The sequence below is a fragment of the Rhinolophus hipposideros genome (assembly GCF_964194185.1).
Source record: "Rhinolophus hipposideros genome assembly, chromosome: 14".
Lineage (NCBI taxonomy): Eukaryota > Metazoa > Chordata > Mammalia > Chiroptera > Rhinolophidae > Rhinolophus > Rhinolophus hipposideros.
Genome location: NC_138060.1, coordinates 57,435,014 through 57,453,720, shown reverse-complemented (window position 1 = coordinate 57,453,720; position 18,707 = coordinate 57,435,014). Strand labels below are relative to the sequence as shown.

Genomic DNA, 18,707 nt, shown 5'->3' with positions numbered 1-18,707 from the left:
TAATTCAGGCATATTTAATTTTCAAATATAGGAACTCTAAGCTAACTCCAGGGGGCAGAAACTATCTTTAAATCTTTAACTTCAATTAATTATATAAGGGCAGTAATTATTCTTAAAATTCTACCCAAGTCTATGTTTCTATTGTATAAGATTGCAAATGCAACTTTAGTTTTCAAAACAAACTTCTTCAGGCTGCCCCCAAGTTATATAATATTTGTTTTTTTCATCTATCACTTTAGTTTAGAAGTATTCCTGGAAAGTGGCATATAAATCAGATTTAAGTTTGTTCAAATTAAATTTTAATGTAATTAATTAGTTTTAAAATTTTTGGTTTACTGCAGAAGTAATAAATGAATACACGTAAGGGGAAAAGTCTTTTTCAGGGACTCAGACACCAAGAGATAATCACTATTCATACTTTGACATTTCTCTTCCCAGAACTGTGCCAGCAAAAGGGCATTATGAAATAATTTTTAATCTACTATCAAATTTATGGGAAAGAATCTTACAGGGTCTCTTCAAAACGACAGACTATCCTGTAGTGAAATGACTAATCACTCTTACTATCAAAGAATTTTTTTGTACTTTTTTTGTACACACACCCCTTTTTAAATGTTTATGAAACTACAACTGTCACCTAAAACCATTATGACGTTATGATTAACTAAAGGTTGGGAGGGAAAATATCCTTTTTATTGAGTATCTTTTTAAATACTAGTCCACTGTCTAATCTTACTATCAAGTGTATTTTGAGTTACACAGGAAGTAATTAAGTCATGGTTTGATCTTTGAGGATCTTGCAGTACTTGAAAATCATCGTAAACATCAATGCTAAATGTTACGAGGTAGCTTATATAAAGGTGACTCTTTTTACTGGCTCCAAGACATACCCTGCAAACCGCATACTGAATAATCCGTGTTATTACTGCGTCTTGTTAGTTGCTTCTTTCTCCTAAAAGAAAACACAGAAAAAGAATTTTTGTTTAGTTCTATTTGTTTTAACTTTGCTTGAAGTCAAAATATATACCCTAAGACTGGATCCAGACAAACATATATAAATGATGTTTGTCTTTAGTGACCCAGTCTCCCACTATCTTTCTCCCCTCTATGAATCATAACCCATTCAAGGGATCTTTAGTAAACAGGAATTTCAGTGAACAGATACACAGAGATTGTTCCAGGTAGACAGGTCAGAAAGACTATTCCACTGGAATGAGCAGGAAACAATAATAACGAACAACAGTAAATTCGCCATTTTCTAAATGCCTCCTGGGTAACAGGCACCAAATCTGCATTTCACAGAATCCTTGTGGCACAAGGAGGTTCAAAGTTGAGCAAGAAGCAGAATCCGTGACTCCAATCCCGCTCCTGTGGCTTTGAAGCCCAACTTGTCTGCAGGAGCCTCCCAGGCTCATGAAACACTCACGTCAATAGCTGAGGAGGAGGGCAACCTTTCCAACACACTGTCCTCTAGCAGGCCAGCAGAAATCGGTGCTAATGCCACCACCAAGGACCACAAAAACATCGTTGCATTAGCTTTCCATTTGACAGTAAAGAAGAAACTAGAATAGCACTGTGAACGAGGAGAATGTGAGCAGATCCCTGGTACCTACCCTCATGGCACGGGGAGGGAGTGCTGACTTGAGGTGGCCCTGCAGGCCTTTCCAGGACACTGAAATTCCACACAAATAACTGAGAGGCCTACAGATTTAGACTAGGCCAAAGGCAATTTACACAATCCACTGAAGGGGAGTGTCCAGGTAATCCTTAAGCTCAAGTTCACATGGGCTTGGGGGGAAATAGGAAAGGTGAGAGAAGAAAGAAGGAAAGGTGGATGTGAAAACAAGTTTACTGCTGGGAAGGAGGAAATGAAGACAGGTGGAAACAGTTCTGCAGCACACACAGGGCCAGCAAAATCACCGGCACAGGCCCACATCTACTGACAGAGGTGGGATGACTACCTCGCCCTTCAGCTCCAAGTGGGATACAGTAGTTCTTCCCATCATCTGTCTCTGCTTCTTTTTCAACAGCCTGTTTCATCTATAGTCTCTATGGCACGGCAATGTGGTAGCCCAGGGTGACCCTGGTTCTGACGGCCAATGACTGGGTTTGAACCCCAGCGCACAGGTCACTAGCTATGGGACCTGAGCAAAACCTGATCTCTCTGTATGGTCAGTTTCCTCATTAGAAATTGTTAGTAGTAAGAGTAGAACCTCATAGGTTGTGGTGAGAATTAAATGAATTAACATGGGTAAAATGTTTAGCATATAATCTGGCACAGGGTAAGCATTCATTAAACACTAGCTACCATGACCAACACCACTGTTACAATGATGGTATTCTCCCTCATCCAAACAGAAACTCTTAGTTTTCCACTCACTTCAAGAAAATGAATTTACTGAGCTATTATCTCCCTTTGACTGTCATAAAAATTCTGCAGTTCATTTTCCTAAAATGTATTAAATTGAAAATGGGTGCCATAAGGTTGATAAAAGAAATAATGTCTCTAGTTAAGCATCAAAGTCTGACGATTTTTCAATAAAGCATTGCATAAAATCTAAGCATTTGCTTTTAAAATGATATGAGGATGACTTTCTATCAAATCCTTTACATTTTTCCCATCGAAGTAATATATTTTTATAGAAAAATCTCAGAAATAAAAAATAGAAAGTAGAAAAAATACAGAGGCACCCCCCGTCCTACCACAGAAGATGACCACTACTCATATTTTGGTGGTTTTTCTGCGAAATTCACATCTAGCTTCTGCTTTGTTTTACAAAGGTGTGATCACTCTGTACATAACTTTGTATTCTGCATCCTGCTTTTTCACTTTCCTATCACTTTCCTTTTAGTATTTTTGTTTCAATTATGAAAGGAGTACAATGTAGGAAAATATACAATTAGAACACAGAGATTTGCAAAGAGGAGAATTTTTAAAAAATCATCCATAATTCTACCCTCTGTGATAATCTCTGTTAACATTTTGGTACAGAGCCTTCCAAATTATTTTCTATGTATAATATATGCCCAGACACAAATTTTTAAGTAAAATGGAACACACACACACACACCCCCCACACACGAATACATGGGGGAAGAGGGTTGTGTCCATTTTTAAGTATTTCCCCCACAAAGCAATACAAGTTCACTTTAGAAAATTTGGAAAATGCAGAGAAGCACAACAGAGCCTTAAAAACCCCACCTATAATACAGAGGATGACCTCTCTTCAGGTTTGCGTATGTATCATTTATATCTCTGCTTCTTTACAAAACTAAGATATTGTATATGAAGTGTGTGATAACTACTTTTTCCTCTAGATGGTGAACATTTTTCCATGCACTTAGTTATCCTAAATCAGTATTTTTAATGACTACATAGCTAAGATGACATCTTTTAAACCAGGGAAACCACTAAATTAGGCCATTCTAATGCAGTCTTCCTATTTTGCATAGGCTCACACATGCATGTAACTAGGCTGGACCTAAATGAAACAGGCCAAGTAATCAAGAGTGTTCATAATATAGAAATTCATGTTTGCGAAACAAGTACCAGTACGTGTTGCAAGAATATACTGATGTTCTCCCAGCTAAGAGAGCAGAAGCAACTGAAGTGTGCGGGAGTGGTTAGAGGAAGGAAGTGTGGGTGGCCCAACACACATTTTGCAAGCTGCTGAAAACAGTTGTAGAACCAGCCTCTGTTAAACCTACCGTCATTTCGGAATTCACACTGTTAGTCTTGTCAAAATTCACTTTTAGCTTTTCATTGACATCATCACCATTGCAGTATGGTCTGTAATCAAACAAATGTCTCCTACTCACACCTCCCCCAGGAGAAGCCAGGACAAAATGGCTCACTGAACAAAGGTGGCTCTGCCTGGATGCCCATCAGGAACCCAACCATGGCATGAGAAACGAGAAGTGTTGAACAAAAAGCGCCACGTGCAGAAATTAGGCCACTTCTCCAGCCTCTCTACATTTTGTTTGGGATATTACAAACTTCCCCACAAAATCAGACCACTAATATTCAAATGTGCAAAAACCTCCCAAATGACATGCTTTGAAAAAAAATTCTGTGCCCTCTAATACAAAAAATCTAAAAGGTGAGTCTTTGCAAAGCCACACCAAAACTGTATTTAAGCTTCTTACACATGGAAATTATCTGGTATCTTTTACAAATAGCAAAGAACGAAAACTGTAATTCTTACTCATGGGAGAGATGGGACTGAACTGTTATGTTTGTAGAAAAGCCAACTTAAGTGGAGAAACTAACACTCGCTCAGTGAATATCAGCACCCTGACCTTATTGCTAAAATTTCAAAGATAACTATAACAAAACTGGCAGAGGCTGAAAGGAAGACAGTAGACTGAATCCTCCAGGAATCTCAATAACCTCCAGGTCAAGCAAAATAAATACAACCTACCATGCAGTCCCCACTGCTGCTCTCTTCATCCAAAGTAAACAATATTCCACATTTCTAGAATAGCACTCCTCCTAGAATAGCACTTCTCTTCCTGGCAGTTATCAATATAAGCTGTAAATCAAAGATGAAGAAACCACAAATAGGCACCAAGTCCTAGGTCATGGAAGACTGCAGAGTTTTTCACTGGATTGGTTGAATGTTACTATGTGGTTATCATGTCGTATCAGTCACTGGATGGAATTAAGATGGGAACTACAAATTAGAAAGTTCAAGTCAATTATTTATTATGAGGAATGTCCCAATAGGCAAAATCGTATCTCCAAATGACTAAGAAAGTATTTTCCAAGGGAAGGTAAGTGCCTAATAAAGTATGTTCTGAAAGTTTTCTTCCAAGTAGTCAATTTTAATGGACTCGGGGCCATTGAGGTCACCAGGAATGCCAAGCTGAAAAGCCTACTCCGGGTTCTCGAAGCAGTGACGGGGCTGCCAATATAGATCAATCCCTTGGAGAGCTGGTTTAAGTGATGTTAGTTTCCTCTAAGTAAAACAAGTTATAGTCCATATATAGGGAATCTGAACATGTTCAGGAGTCAGGAGATTTATTAACTGATGTAGAGTAGTACTTAATATACAGTATTTGTACAAAGAAAGGAGTTAACATCCAAGCCACAAAACCTGGACCAAAACCTGGACCTGCACAGATAATAGTTCAAATTCCTAAACAGAATTGCCTCTCGTTAAAGTGATAAAAAAAATGCTAAGCACGTCACTATGGCTACCTGAGGGTAAAAATTATCAGTATGGTGACAGTTCCAGTATAAAATTCTCACATAATAATGACAAGCAAAAACTGGTGTGTGGAAATTACCCCAAAATAGCAAAAGTCAACCCATTATCACTTCTTTGCCAGGAAAACAGAATATAAGTTGAAAGTTATGGAGAATTTAAAAACTTAATAATTTAAACCTCTCTTCCAAAGCTTTTATCAACACTTTCTAAACTCAATTAAATTCCCTATCATCTTTTCTCCCCCACTAATGTTGTGACAAAGGTGGTCATTAAAATATGGCCCAACAAAAATGCTAGAACAGAAAAAAAATGAATCCATAAACAAAAATACCGGCACCTAACATTTCATTGACTTTGACTGAAAAGACAAAGTCATTTGGGGATTTTCTCATCCTGTTGGGACTGTAAATTACCTTTCAGAAAAGCAATCTGGCAGCATGTATATCAGAAACCTTAAAATAATTAATACTCTTATTAATAATTAATAACATTACTACTAGAGTTATGTCTTAATGAAATAAAGGCACGAACAAATATTTATACACGACAATGTTCAGTGACATTGACATATGCAAAAAAAAATCAGAGATAACATAAAGGTCTACAACAAGGATTTAAATGGTTAACTCACAGTACACCTAACATTAACACTATGCTACTATATTTTGAGGCTATTTAATCTCATGGGGAAATTCTCACAATAAAACAATTTAAAAAATTCACTTACCAAATTTCATGGCAATATGATTCCAATAAAATAAACTTAAAAATTCACATACCAAATTGCATGACATTCCAAATTTTTAAAAAAGCATAATTTATCAGAATATGTATATTAAAAATACCAGTATGTCACATTGATAAGAGTATAGGATTTCTTTTCTTTATGCTTTGCTTTGCTTGTTTTTCCCCCCAAATTTGTGGCAGTGAATGTGTACTGCTTTTATAATCTAGGAAGGGTGGACATTATTAAAATTTTGCCTTTGTACGTAATTACTCATTCAAGTTACTTTTCACTGAGATCTCTGAAATAAACCAAATTCCCTGAACATATCTCTCTAAAGCCTATTTATGTAATCTTAATAAACAAGACATAGTCTATGAAATATTTGGTTCTCTTGAAGAACAAGGTACACAATTCCTTCAGGCTGAGGAAGGAAGAGGAACCCTGAGTATTTTCATTAGCAAATATATGAATCCTAATTGTGTAGAACACAACACAGTCCCTGTCCTTTAGAATCTTACAAATAAATCAGCTACATATAAAAAGATAGATAATCACACAAATTAGCCTGGTGCGGTATGTCAAAGGAAGAGGAGAGGATACTAAGGGCAGGACCCCCAAGGACAGGAGCGCCCCACAGACCAGGGTGTACCCTTCTACAGGGACCAGTGACACCATTCCCGAAACGGGGCGGGGGGAGGGGAGAACACCAGTTTGGATGAAGTTACGATTTGGGGTAGAAGTGAGATAAGTTTAGTAGGGTTAAGGCTGATCCTGAAAAAGGCCTACTGCCTGACCATTTAGGCAACTGTGATGAACTCCTACCTACTCCAAGCTAATGGAAAACTTGCCATACTAAATCATTCACCACGTATCTCGGAATTATACTGAAGGTTAATTAAAGCATCATTAAAGAGTTAAAAATGCACAGAAGCAGCTTCTCATCACAGAGCTGCTATGAAGCCTCAACAGAAGAGGAACACTGGAGGAACACATGAAAGCCGCATAAGAATATGGTCATTGGAGAGTTTAAACCAATTAAAAAGTTCACTGTTCACTTTAAAGTTCCATAAAACATCATTTTTGTTTTGTTTTGACATTAGATCTCTCATTATTCCCCATAATACTTCCTAAAAATCTACTACTAACCTAAATAGGTTTATGTAGAAACGAGTCCTATAGCAAACCCACAATTGACTTTTCTTTCGTCTCGTTTCAAATTTAAAAATGTCTTTTACTGCTCATTTTTTTAGAATTCCAGTTTTGTTTTAATGCAGGTCTCAAAAAGTGTAGACAATTTAATTATTGGGAATCTCTGTATGCACCGGACTCTTTACATTGCTTTACCGTTTATTCCTCACAACCATACCAAGTTAGTACATGAGAAAGCAGAGGCCAAGAGGTTAAGGACTCTGTTTGTCCCAGTCCCCCACCCAGATAAGAGCTGCCTAAATTAAATTAGACTCCAGGTCTCACTGACGCCCGGGCCTTGCATCTTTTCCGACAATACAATGCCTCCTTTTCACTTAGGCTTTTCGAATTCCCAGGGAAGCAACAGCACTAAAATAAATCTATTTTGACATTTCTGTTCTTCCTCCAATGCTGACATGCCATGCAACTTACCTGCCTCATCAATAACTTAAAAGGAGGAAATTCCCCAGCACCACCAAAGACTCACCTCATAAACATTATTAACAAATAATTCCAATAAACTTATTGAAGGGGCAGCTGGATGGCTCAGCTGGTTAGAGCGCGAGCTCCTAACAACAAGGGTGCTGGTTCAATTCCCGCACGGGATGGTGGGCTGCGTCCCCTGCAACTAAAGATTGAAGATGGCGAATGGACTTGGAGCCGAGCTGCGCCCTCCACAACTAGATTGAAGGACAACAACTGATGGATCCTGGAAAAACACATGGTTCCCCAATGTTCCCCAATAAAAATTAAAAAAAAGAAAAACTTTTTGAAATGTTTAGAAACTGCTTTTTAAGCTGAGAAAGGCAGTTACAGCCAGATAAGCACTCAAAAGACAGACTGAGGTAATTATTGATCACCTAAAAGTGGAATGGTACCTTAAAAATAACTTCACCTTTAGAGTTTGCGTACAATTTTGTGATGGCAAGAGTCCTCCCTAGTGGCACAGAACAGCCAACATCAAGCAAGTAATTCAGGTAAAATTTAGGGAGGTTTGTCTTCTGCTTAAAAACTTTATCCTGTTCCAAATTGCAATTTTAATGGACTTTGCAAACTACATTCTCTCCATTTATTTCTGAAAAGGGATTTTCCTTCACAAGAGGATTAGCAAACACTCACAAAATAGGAGAGCAAAGGATAAAAATCAACCCCTAAAACTGCAGACTGAATATTCTCACTACAGATTTCTTCAGTAGCACTCATAATACTTTATGCCAATAAAGAATTGTCTAACCTGTAGAAAATGAGGTAAAACGGAAAGCTACATTTTACTTTAAAATTCATTCATTCTGCTTTTGTCCACTACTAAATAAGAAGGATGTATGATATTCTATTTTAAAAAGAGATCCATTAATACAGTACACTCTGGCTTCATAATCTGTCCATGAATATTTGTTAGCACAGTGTTCTAAACCTAAATGAACTTTACCTTATGGGGATGTAAAGTACAGCATATGGAACATGGTCAATCATATTGTAATAACATGCATGGTGCCAAACGGGTACTAGGGTGATCACTGTAAGTTACGTAACTGTCTAATCTCTCTGTTGTATATCTGAAACTAATATAACATCATATGTGAACTGTAATTGAAAAAAATGAATAAAATGAACTTTATATAGATAAGTTATGCTATACAACTTACATTATCTAGAATAGACTTGCTCTAAAATAGAAGCAGCAACATGGCTAAATATTAAACCCAGTGAGATATACTGTGTTTCCCCGAAAATAAGACAAGGCCGGACTATCAGCTCTAATGTGTCTTTTGGAGCTAAAATTCACATAAGACCCGGTCTTATTTTACTATTTTACTATATAAAATAGTATATAAAATAGTAAATAGTATATAAAATAGTAAAATAAGACCGGGTCTTACATAACATAATATAAGACCAGGTCTTACATAACATAATATAAGACTGGGTCTTATATGAATTTTTGCTCCAAAAGACGCATTAGAGCTGATGGTCCGGCCTTGTCTTATTTTCGGGGAAACACAGTATTATTCAAACATTTTCCCCTAACTATACAACATAAAGACAAAATAGTAGCCTAAAAGGTGTGTGTATGTACAGAGAGGGAAAGGGGACATCAGAGAGGCACTAGAACAACATCCTAAGATTTGGTATTTCAAAGTACCACGTGGTCCTGTTCTCTTCACCACAGAAGTAACTGTAAAAATGATGAAAAGCCATCTACTCAGCAGATAAGAGGAGTATCAAAGCACAGAGGGAAGAGTACCACAGGACTTGGAGCCCAACAAGTTCCTCAACTCCTACAAACAGGCATGTCCTTATAAAACAAAGCTAATCACCACCTTGGACAATTATTATGAGAGCTAAATGGGATAATATACATGAACAAGATGTGAGTGTGATCAAAATCATACGAGTTTTTTCCACAACTTTTCAGAACTGGCCTCCCTCCCAGGAGAGTCTGACATTTGAGAAGGGTTGGATACTTAGCTCCCCATCTTATTTTCATATCAGTACCCTCCCCCCTAATTGGCCCAACAAACTGCCCCTAAATGCCTCTACTGAACATACTATGAAGGTCTCTGCCTCAAGTTGTTTACAATTTCTTAGGGACAGAGGTGCCAGAAGAGGTGTCCTTTCTCCTAAATCTGTCTTGGGGAGATCATAGGAGGCATCTCAGAGAAATTAATTTTTTGTGTGTTTGAGCTAAGAATTGAAAATGGTGATGGTGGGATAAGACTTGCCAGAAGAGGCCTGAGACACCTGAGTGTCACTGGGAAAATGACACATGCAGAGCCTACAAGAAAAGGTCAGATGCGAAGGCCAGGGCCAGATACCCAAGGGCCTTGGATTCCATGCAGATCAGCTGCTATTCCTCTGGCCAGCCCCGTCTGTGCTTTCGGGCCCAGGTGAAAGGTGACCTTCCTGGCCACCATCTTCTCCCACACCCAGGCACACCAGCTCCCCATGCCTTCTCACAGCACCGCGTCCTTTTCCATCACGGCCCTTATCACAACTGTGGTTATAGAATTATGTGTGTGATTATGTGATTAATAATCTGTGTCCCCCACTAGACGAAGTGGTTAGCTCAGTTCATGTAAGGCCCATGTCCATTTTATCCAGCTCTGTATCCCAGGGCCTGCCGAGTACAGCATCGACTCAAACTACACAGATACATTTTATTAAATAAACAGATGAAAGGTGGCACTAAGAAGCCAAAAAAGAGTCCTGAGCAGGGGAACGGCAATCAGACATGACAGCTAAACAAACCAATCTGGCAGCCAAGTGAAGATCAGACTAGAAGGGCAAGACCAGAGCTGGGAGACAGGTAAGGAGACAACTGAAAATGTCTCCAGGTAAATGAAAACTTCAAAATGAGGGCAGCCAGTAGCTGGGCAGTGAGGCTAAGGATGTAACGGGGGAGCCACATTTAGGAAGCAGAATCCAAGATCTCAATGCACAGGAGGCAAAGCACGTGACTGGTGGACAGGGGTAGCAGGTGGTGCCGTTCACTCAGACCGGGAAGACAGGACAGGAACGAACACTGCCTGAGCCCCTACTACACGTAAGTATACAGTGGAAGATGTGCTTCTAGTTATGAAATTCTACGACTGCCAAACAATTTCAACCCAACCCAGCTGTGTGAAAATGGGTATGGTTTCTATTAATCGGCTGATAAAATCAACAAAGTTCAGAGTTTTTAACTTTCTTCATCATGCCACTTCTTGGATAGACTAACTATGTCCGAGGCATTACTCTGGTCTGGGGATACAGAAGTCAAAGAAGCGGTCTCTCCTTTCAAGGAGCTCACAGCCTTTTGGTTTTTCAGAAAGGTAACTGCATGTCAACAACTGAGGAACAGAGCAGCCCAGTGAGGCTAGCATTTGACCAGTTACATGTCCTGTAACCCCCACTTCTGGAGCCTTGATTTCATAACCCACATTACATTTCCAGGCCAGTATGTAGTTGAGGGAGTACGTGTTTAGAAAGACAAACAGACCCGCTCTCTGGAGGCTGGGGCGCTCCAGAACTTAAAACACCACAGCGTGTGGGCAGATAATGCCCTCTGACTTTGAAGTAACTACTGAGTAGCCACAGAGCAGCAGTTTGAGGGGTACGACACGACAAGTAAGGAGAAGGAACGTGAGGCCTGATTTGTCACAGAAGAGCCTACCTGAGCAGAGGCCAAATGCTGGAGGTGCCAAAGCAGAATCTCAGGAGGCTCTGGAAGTGACAGCAGAGAAATAAATGTTCAGGGAAGGTAAAGCAGAATTCTCTTTAGACAGGTTCCTCCCGTACCAGCAGCAAGAAATGGTTTCCCACGGGACATAAGGCCTCTACCCAAAGCAGATGTACAGAAAAACAGATGAGGAAATGATCCCCAGTATGAATAATGGAGCTCCAGCTTATCCAGTGCAGACAACACGCTTCCAGTATTCACTCATATGGCCACTAAGTCTGAGAGATTTTACATCAGCTCTTCCCAGACTGAGACAAAATACCAACACTTCTCCCTCCATCCCCAAAGCTACGCCCCACTCTTCCCCCTTCCCCTTCATATTCTGTGAAAAAAAAAAAAAAAAAAAAGAACAGCTGCACTGTCTCTACCTCAACTCCCTTTCACCCACTTGGATCTAAGTTCTTCATCCACCACTTCCTTGTTTTCTCATCCTCCCCGAACTCTCTGAGCCCTCTCCCCTTTTCTCTGCCTGGGAAATCTACCTGTCCTTCAAGAGTAGTTCAACCATTGCCTCCTCTGTGAAGCCCTCCAAGTACGAGTTCTTGCCCCATCTCTGTGCTTCTGCGGGCCTTTGTCTATGCCTCACCATTCGTCAGACCCTACTGTTATTGTTTTATCATTTACCTCGGTGTCCCCAATAGTCTGGGCACTCCTTTCTATTGTTACCCTCTAACCCAGGGCCCCAAAAATAGACACACAAAGGCTCCATGAATAAATGATCATTGGTTAAGTTTACCTTCAAAACTGCTAGAATCCAGTCAACTTTTCCACCTAAGTTGCTCTAAGAATTTACCTGCACATAGAATTTTTACCTGCTCTAAGAATTGAGCATGCAGGCGGGAAAATACCTAAATTCTCAAGAATAGTTTTCCTATAAAAGCATCTTGACTAAAAACTCTATCTTTTGGTTACTAAGCAAACAACTGGCATACAGTTCAATCAAGTGTTTATAGAGTTCTTCACCTATAGTTTTAATTCCTAAAATTCTCATCATGTGGCAAATTCACTTATCCCCTTTTTTCCTGGGCAGTGTGATGAGCTTCCAGGCTCAGACAAGCTGCTACAGTGAAGAAATCACGCCTTATTTATACCAAAGCTTAGAACCAGAGCTGCTCAATGTCTCCAAAAATAAATAAATTTTTTTTCTATTTAGTTTCACTTTCCATGTGAAGAGAAACACCCATGGTGAAGTTTACACAAATAGTACGTATTTCCTGCGACCAGTAAAAATATCATACAAGCCCTTCAATTTTAACAAGGACATTTAAAAGCCTTCATTTTAAAGACTCCATTTAGATTGCTATTCTAGAAAAATTAAAACTAGTGTAACTTCTAAGTTCTTGCATGTTTTAAATGAATGGGTCTTACTGCAATACAGAAAAATTTACTCAGAATAGTGAAAAATTAATAGGGTGAGAGTATGTTTTGTGCACAAAATAAAATAAAAACTGACTGCATAAATTAAAAAAAAATAGAAAGGAGGCACCCAAAGTTCCTGCCTGGAAAGTCTGGAACATGGAGTAGTAAGAAAACTTAACACCATGCACTTGATTTTCAATACATGACCTTGGGAATGTCATGTAATTTCTCTCATTTTTAAGTCTATAAAATGGGAATGTCATCTGTTTTCCCAATAGGGAAAATCAGATGGTAAGATAAAAGAATCAATACTTTTTTTTTAAAGAAACTTGTCTAATTAGTATGCTTTAATCACCACTTGTACAGTACATTCCTCTTCAGGAATCCAATTTCAAGAGAAATATTTAAGCAGACGTTGAAGACAGATTTCCTTAAGGGAATGATTGTATAAATCTGGAAAGCAATGTAACAAGATTATAAATTAACAAAGTGATTACATAAGGCTTGACAACCCCAGGCATTAAAGTGCACTGATACATATTCAGATAAATGAGACTGCTTTGGGACTGGTGTCCCAAACTGAGGCATCTGACGTTTGATAGGAATTTGGTGGAAATTCAACAGATGCCCAACGTTTGCAGTCCATCACGTGCAAGCCACGCTTCACCTTTCATCATAAAACGTGAAAGGCATTAAGTCACCTTTAACACTGCTCCTGAGACTTTGAGAATGTACTCAATTAAATGGAAGGGGGTAAAAAAAAAAAAAAAAAGTAACTTGACAGTTTGCAAGGTCCTAGATTCACAGACACCTATCGATTTAAGAGCCCTCCTGCTACACTGCCCTCCCAACACTGGACTCACACCGAACTCTCGGGGAAGCTATTGTATCTGGTCCAACCGTCAGGACTAGAACAGCTCCAGGAACCCCCCCAGGATGAAAGGCTGTCACTTTCCCGGAGCCCAAGCGCAAGTAAAAGGCAAGACGGTTTTTCGTAAAATGGTCCAGAAAAGAAGATCAACCAGCGATGACCACGGAAAAGGACGGAGGTTTCCCGACCTGAAAAATCCGAGTCCCCCCCGCGGAACGGCACTGCTCCTCCTTCCTTCCCCCGGGGCTCTTTTCCTACCGACCACAACATCCCCGTTCTATTGTAAGGCTGCAGTTTGACCAAGGAACACCCTGGCCGCCGCAAGATTTTTACGTTCGTTTGAAAAGGGAAAGCACATCCGGAGAAGAACACACACCGCACGAGCGAACCCGGGCGCGGGCAGCCGGGCTGGGCTGCGGGGCTGCGGGCGCCGCGCTCGGCCCGCTCCGGGGCGGGGCGCGGGGATGCGGGCGCCTCCCGAGGTGCCGCAATCCCGCCGCGGCCGCAAGGGCAGGGCCTCCGGGTGCCCGCCGCCGGCCGCCGCAGTGACGGCTCCCGCCCGGGCCCCGCCGTCACCCCGCCGCCAGGCCGCGCCGCCCCGGGCCGGGGTCGCCGCAGCCAGGGCCCCGCATCCGCTCGGCTCCGCGCAGCAGCCCGCGCGGGGAACGCGGAGCGCGCAACTTACTTTCCGCCCGCGGCGGCTGCCCCAGCGGGGCGCCCAGCCCCGCCGCGGCGGAGGCTGCTCGGCGGCGGAGGCCAGCCCGGCCCCCTCGCCCACGGCCGCTGCACCCGGCCGCGATCGACGCTGCCGCCTACCTCAGCCCGCAGGCGGGCGTCCGTCTGCAGCGGCTGCGGCTCCGACGACTCCCTCCCGGCCGCCGAATCCCCGCACCCAGCGCTAATCATAATACCGAGCGGGCGGGCGGCCGGCCGCGGGGAGGGGTGGGGCCGAGCTGCGCCTGCGCGGTGCGAGCGTCACTGTGACGCGCGCGAGGGGCGGGGCCGCGGGAGGGGCGGGGCCGCGGGAGGGGCGGGGCGAGGCGGGGCGCACCTGCGAGCCCCGGCGCGCGGGCTGCTGGAGGGCATCCTGGCACCCTCGACCCTGGCAAGTCGAGGCTGCGGCCGGCGGTGGGAGGCAGGCGAGCCGCCCGAGGAGGGTTGGGGACCGTGAAGGCGGAAGCACCAGGGACACGGGACAATGGCCTAGAAAAGGAGCGCGAGCTGCCTGGGGAAATCGCAGGGAAGAGACCGCATCCGCACAGGACTGCGTCCTGGGGTGCAGACTGAGGGCCACACACACTTTATCCTTTTAAAGGTTCACCCCCATCTCCCGTCCAGGTTTGATCCAGGAGAGAAAAACAAATGTACATTTGTATATATGTATACATACATATGTAGGGTTTTTATTCTCTCCTGTTTCTTCTCTCTGGGAACCCAGTTTGAAGGAGTTTTGATTTTGTTGCTATTTAAACAAAAGGAGTAAAAAAAAAAAAAAGTCAGCATCTGAATACAGGGCTGGCTTTAAAGGTCAGCAGGAGACACCGGCCGGGCCAGGCTGCCTCCTCTGGAAACAGCGTGGAAAGGCAAAAGGTCGTGGAAAGTATTAAACCCCATGAAATCAGGGATTCAAAACACTCCAGGCATTAACCGCGGCACTGGATGGCTCAGCTCCGGAATGGACTTCAGCGCTAGCCAGAGAGGGGGCGAGGGGGCTCCCGGCTCCCACGTTGGTGCTCAGTGGAGTTTAGCAGTCCTAGGAGCTGCATGCCTGGTGTCAGTTTTCTCCAACCTGTGTTTCCCTTTCTTCTTTCCACCCCTCTCTAAGAAAGGGCCCCTAGCAAAGGACACAAGCCAAAAACAAAAAAAAGAAAAAGAAAAAAAGAAAGAAAGAAAAATGAAAAGCTGTTTAGATGCTCTGAGTTTGATTAACCTGGATGGAGAAGAGAAACCTAGATGGTTTTAGCAAATGTCTCTGTTGAGCTGCAACTTTCACAAGGGTTTTCCTTTAGACTCTCCATGGCATCAATACTTTGCTTGTCTGAAGATGATTGATTGGGAAGTAAGAGTGGATTGTTGGGAAGTGCAAAACCTCAGGGTAATGACATAAGGTTTTCTGTTAAAGGGGGACTCCCAGTTACCTAAAGCCATAGCATAAGGTGATGGGTCATAGGGAAAGACTCAGGCTGGGCCTCTCTGCCCCTTAAGGATAAGTCAAGGCCCCAACTCTGGGATCTCTAAGACTTAGAAAGGCCATGAAAGAATCATCTCACTGACATTAACACTCTAACTTTAGCAGCATGTTAAGCAAGAGCTCCTAACTTCGTTTGTAGAATTCATTCCTTTGTTGCTGGAAAGCTGGACGGCCATGCACTTTTCCTCTGGGGGGGGGGGGGAGATCACTATTCAGGGAAGCCTGTAGCCAAGTAGCAGGGGAAAATACCCCTCAAATGGTTTCCCAAGGAAATGCCAGTGTCTGAAGGCCTCCAGCACCAGGTCTGTAGCCTCTGAGAGATAACAGTAAGCACAGAACAATGGCCATAATAGGGAAGCCCTTGGAAGACAGAGTATTTATATTGCTAGTGGAACTCAGGTCTTGAATAAATTCTGTAAGGGAACAAGGGCATACGAGCAGCAAAACAATACATGAAAAGGAACAGAATAATAAGTTGATTTAAATGAAGTCAGCTCCAAGTCTCTTCCAGAGAGATGGATGCAGAGCTGGCCACATGGTAAATCATTTATTCATGTTTTAGAAGTGTTTAAGAAGCTGGAGTGCTGCTGGCAAGAACATGACCCATTTTTGGTTCCACACCATAAATGTGATAACATGATCTGATTATGCTTAGGCAATATTTTAAAATATATTCCAGTACAAATTAATATATTATTACTTAACTTTGAATTTAAGCAAATGTATTTATTGGTGATGAAGAAACCCCTTCTCCAGTCTGCCCTGGGGCTGCCTCCAAGACAAACTGCTTTTTTAATGTTAGGTCTTTTTATGGACTGGTAGGAAGCTTTAATTAGATACACAGCACTCCACAAAACAAGATGGAGCATGCAGGCTTGTATTACAGACTCTGTGATTCAGGTCTCAAAAAAAACATAATGCCACCAATTTCAGGAAGAAGTTGTTTATTGGAAGGAAACCAGGGAGATGCTACAAATTAGATCAAGATGTGAAAATAGGCAGATTCATGAAAGAATTGCCATTTTCATCTTGGGACCCCTCCAAAAGCAGCTTGTGTAGCAAGGTTATCTTCTCTAGATATTGTTAGTTTTCATAATTTATTTTAAAAACTTAAGTATATTTAAAACGAGACATTGAGTATTCATGTAGTTCTGACTTGTGACATTTTATGTAATGAGTTTCTTGTACATATTTAGTCATTTTGTACATTGATGCTTGTGCATTTCTAAACCCTGGCTTCATCCCAGTAAGACCAAAATACTACTTGATTGGAATAGCCTAAAGAATTCCTCAAAGACTTTCCCTTACCACCCCTTGGTATCAGTTTGCATCTCTAAATCTTTTATCTCAGATGTCACTTAAGGTGCGCTCACACGTGTGTGTGTGTGTGTGTGTGTGTGTGTGTGTGAGAGAGAGAGAGAGAGAGAGAGAGAGAGAGAGAGAGAGAGAGAGAGAGAGAGAGATATTTTTTATCGTTGCAAATAAGGATTGAAAATGCCAACCGTTAACTCTGTTTGTTTGCAACCTATGATCTAGGAGCCATGGCAGACATTGCCTGGCGTTGAATCCCAGCTCCATCACTAAGAGCTGTAGGGCGTTGGGCACATTGCTTAACCTCTGTTTCCGCCTCTGTAAAATGGGAATGATGGTGATGAGAGTGGTAATGTCTTATGATGTTGGTGTAAAGCAGTGTTTCTCAAAGTGTGCTCCCTGGACCAGCAGCATCAGCTTCTGGGAACTGGATTGAAATGCAAACTCTCAGGCTGTACTCCAGACCTCCTAAATCAGAAACTGGTTTCTCTGTGTTAAGAAGACTTCCCTGTAATTCACATGCAGGTTAGAGTTTGAGAACCACTGTTCATAGGATTAAGTGAGTCTGTACAGATTATTAGAGCAGTGTGAGTACCCTACGATGCTGCCAAGGTGTACAAAGTTTAATTTAGGTCAAAAGAAGCATGCCCGTGTTCCTCCAACAAATAAATCCTGCTTAATCCTTTTTCCAAAGACTTTAACACGGGTTGCCAAGCCCTTCATAATCTGGCCCCTGCCTTTCTTTCCTGCTCTTTCTATTCTCTACGTGTACCATGTCACCAGCATTCCCAGTTCTCAGAAAGGAAATTGCCTTTTCACACCTCCAAGTCTTTGCCCATTCTGTTCCCTCTACCTGAAAAATGTCACCCACCTCTTTTCTCCACATCTTACACTTGGCAATCTCCTGAATCTCTACGTAGGCTTCGAAGCCCAGCTCCAGTGTCACCTCCTCTGTGGTGCCTCCACCGCCAGCCCAGTCAGAGCCAGTTCTCGGACCCATACCTCCCTGCACATCCCACTTACACCTACCCTAGGGTGTCTTTTTATTGAGGTATAATGAACAGAAAATACCACAGGTTTTATAACTGATTTACTGTTCCATTTTCTCCCTTTGCATCTTAAACTCCTGGAGGACGAGGGTTTTATTTTATTCTGATTTCTGTTCATGCCACTTCGCACTGAGGTTGCATGCAGGCAGCCTGAGTTAGGGCTTTCACCACAGACGTGGGTTTTGTTTCTGTGTTTTTTTCACATAGGTCCTTTAACAATTTGAATTAATTGGGAACATTTGAAAACTGGAAGATTTAAATTTTTAACAGTTTTATTGAGGTTTAATTTGCATATCATAAAGTGCACTCATAACACATGGTAATTCAATGATTTTTAGTAAATTTATAAAGTGCAAGCATTATCCCAATCCACTTGTAGAATATTTCCATCACTCCCCAAAAGTTTTCTCATACGCATGCATTTGCAGTCAGTCACACTCTAATCTCCAGTCCTTGGCAAGCAATGATTTGTTTTCCATCTCTATAAGATTTGCCTTTTCTAGAAATGTCATAGAAATGGAACCATTCAATGCCTAGTGTTTTGTGTCTGGCTTCTTTCACATAGCAGATTGTCTATCCATG

General features: G+C 41.9%; 1 protein-coding gene across 3 annotated transcripts in view; it reads right to left on the bottom strand.

Moving 5' to 3' along the window:
- Nucleotides 1–14,517, bottom strand: part of SNRK (SNF related kinase) — a 48,285-nt gene extending 33,768 nt beyond the window's left edge. Inside the window, exons 1-3 of one of the 3 annotated variants that reach the window (XM_081072753.1) lie at nt 14,391–14,517; nt 11,279–11,328; nt 891–952 (exon numbers count right to left, since the gene is read on the bottom strand). In XM_081072753.1, coding sequence (XP_080928879.1) covers nt 891–952; nt 11,279–11,328; nt 14,391–14,480 — 202 coding nt within the window. In that variant the 5' untranslated portion in view covers nt 14,481–14,517. Of the gene's footprint in view, nt 1–890; nt 953–11,278; nt 11,329–14,259; nt 14,348–14,390 lie in introns of those variants that run through there. The other 2 variants (XM_081072751.1, XM_081072752.1) reach the window with 2 other exon arrangements.
- Nucleotides 14,518–18,707: the final 4,190 nt, after the last annotated feature.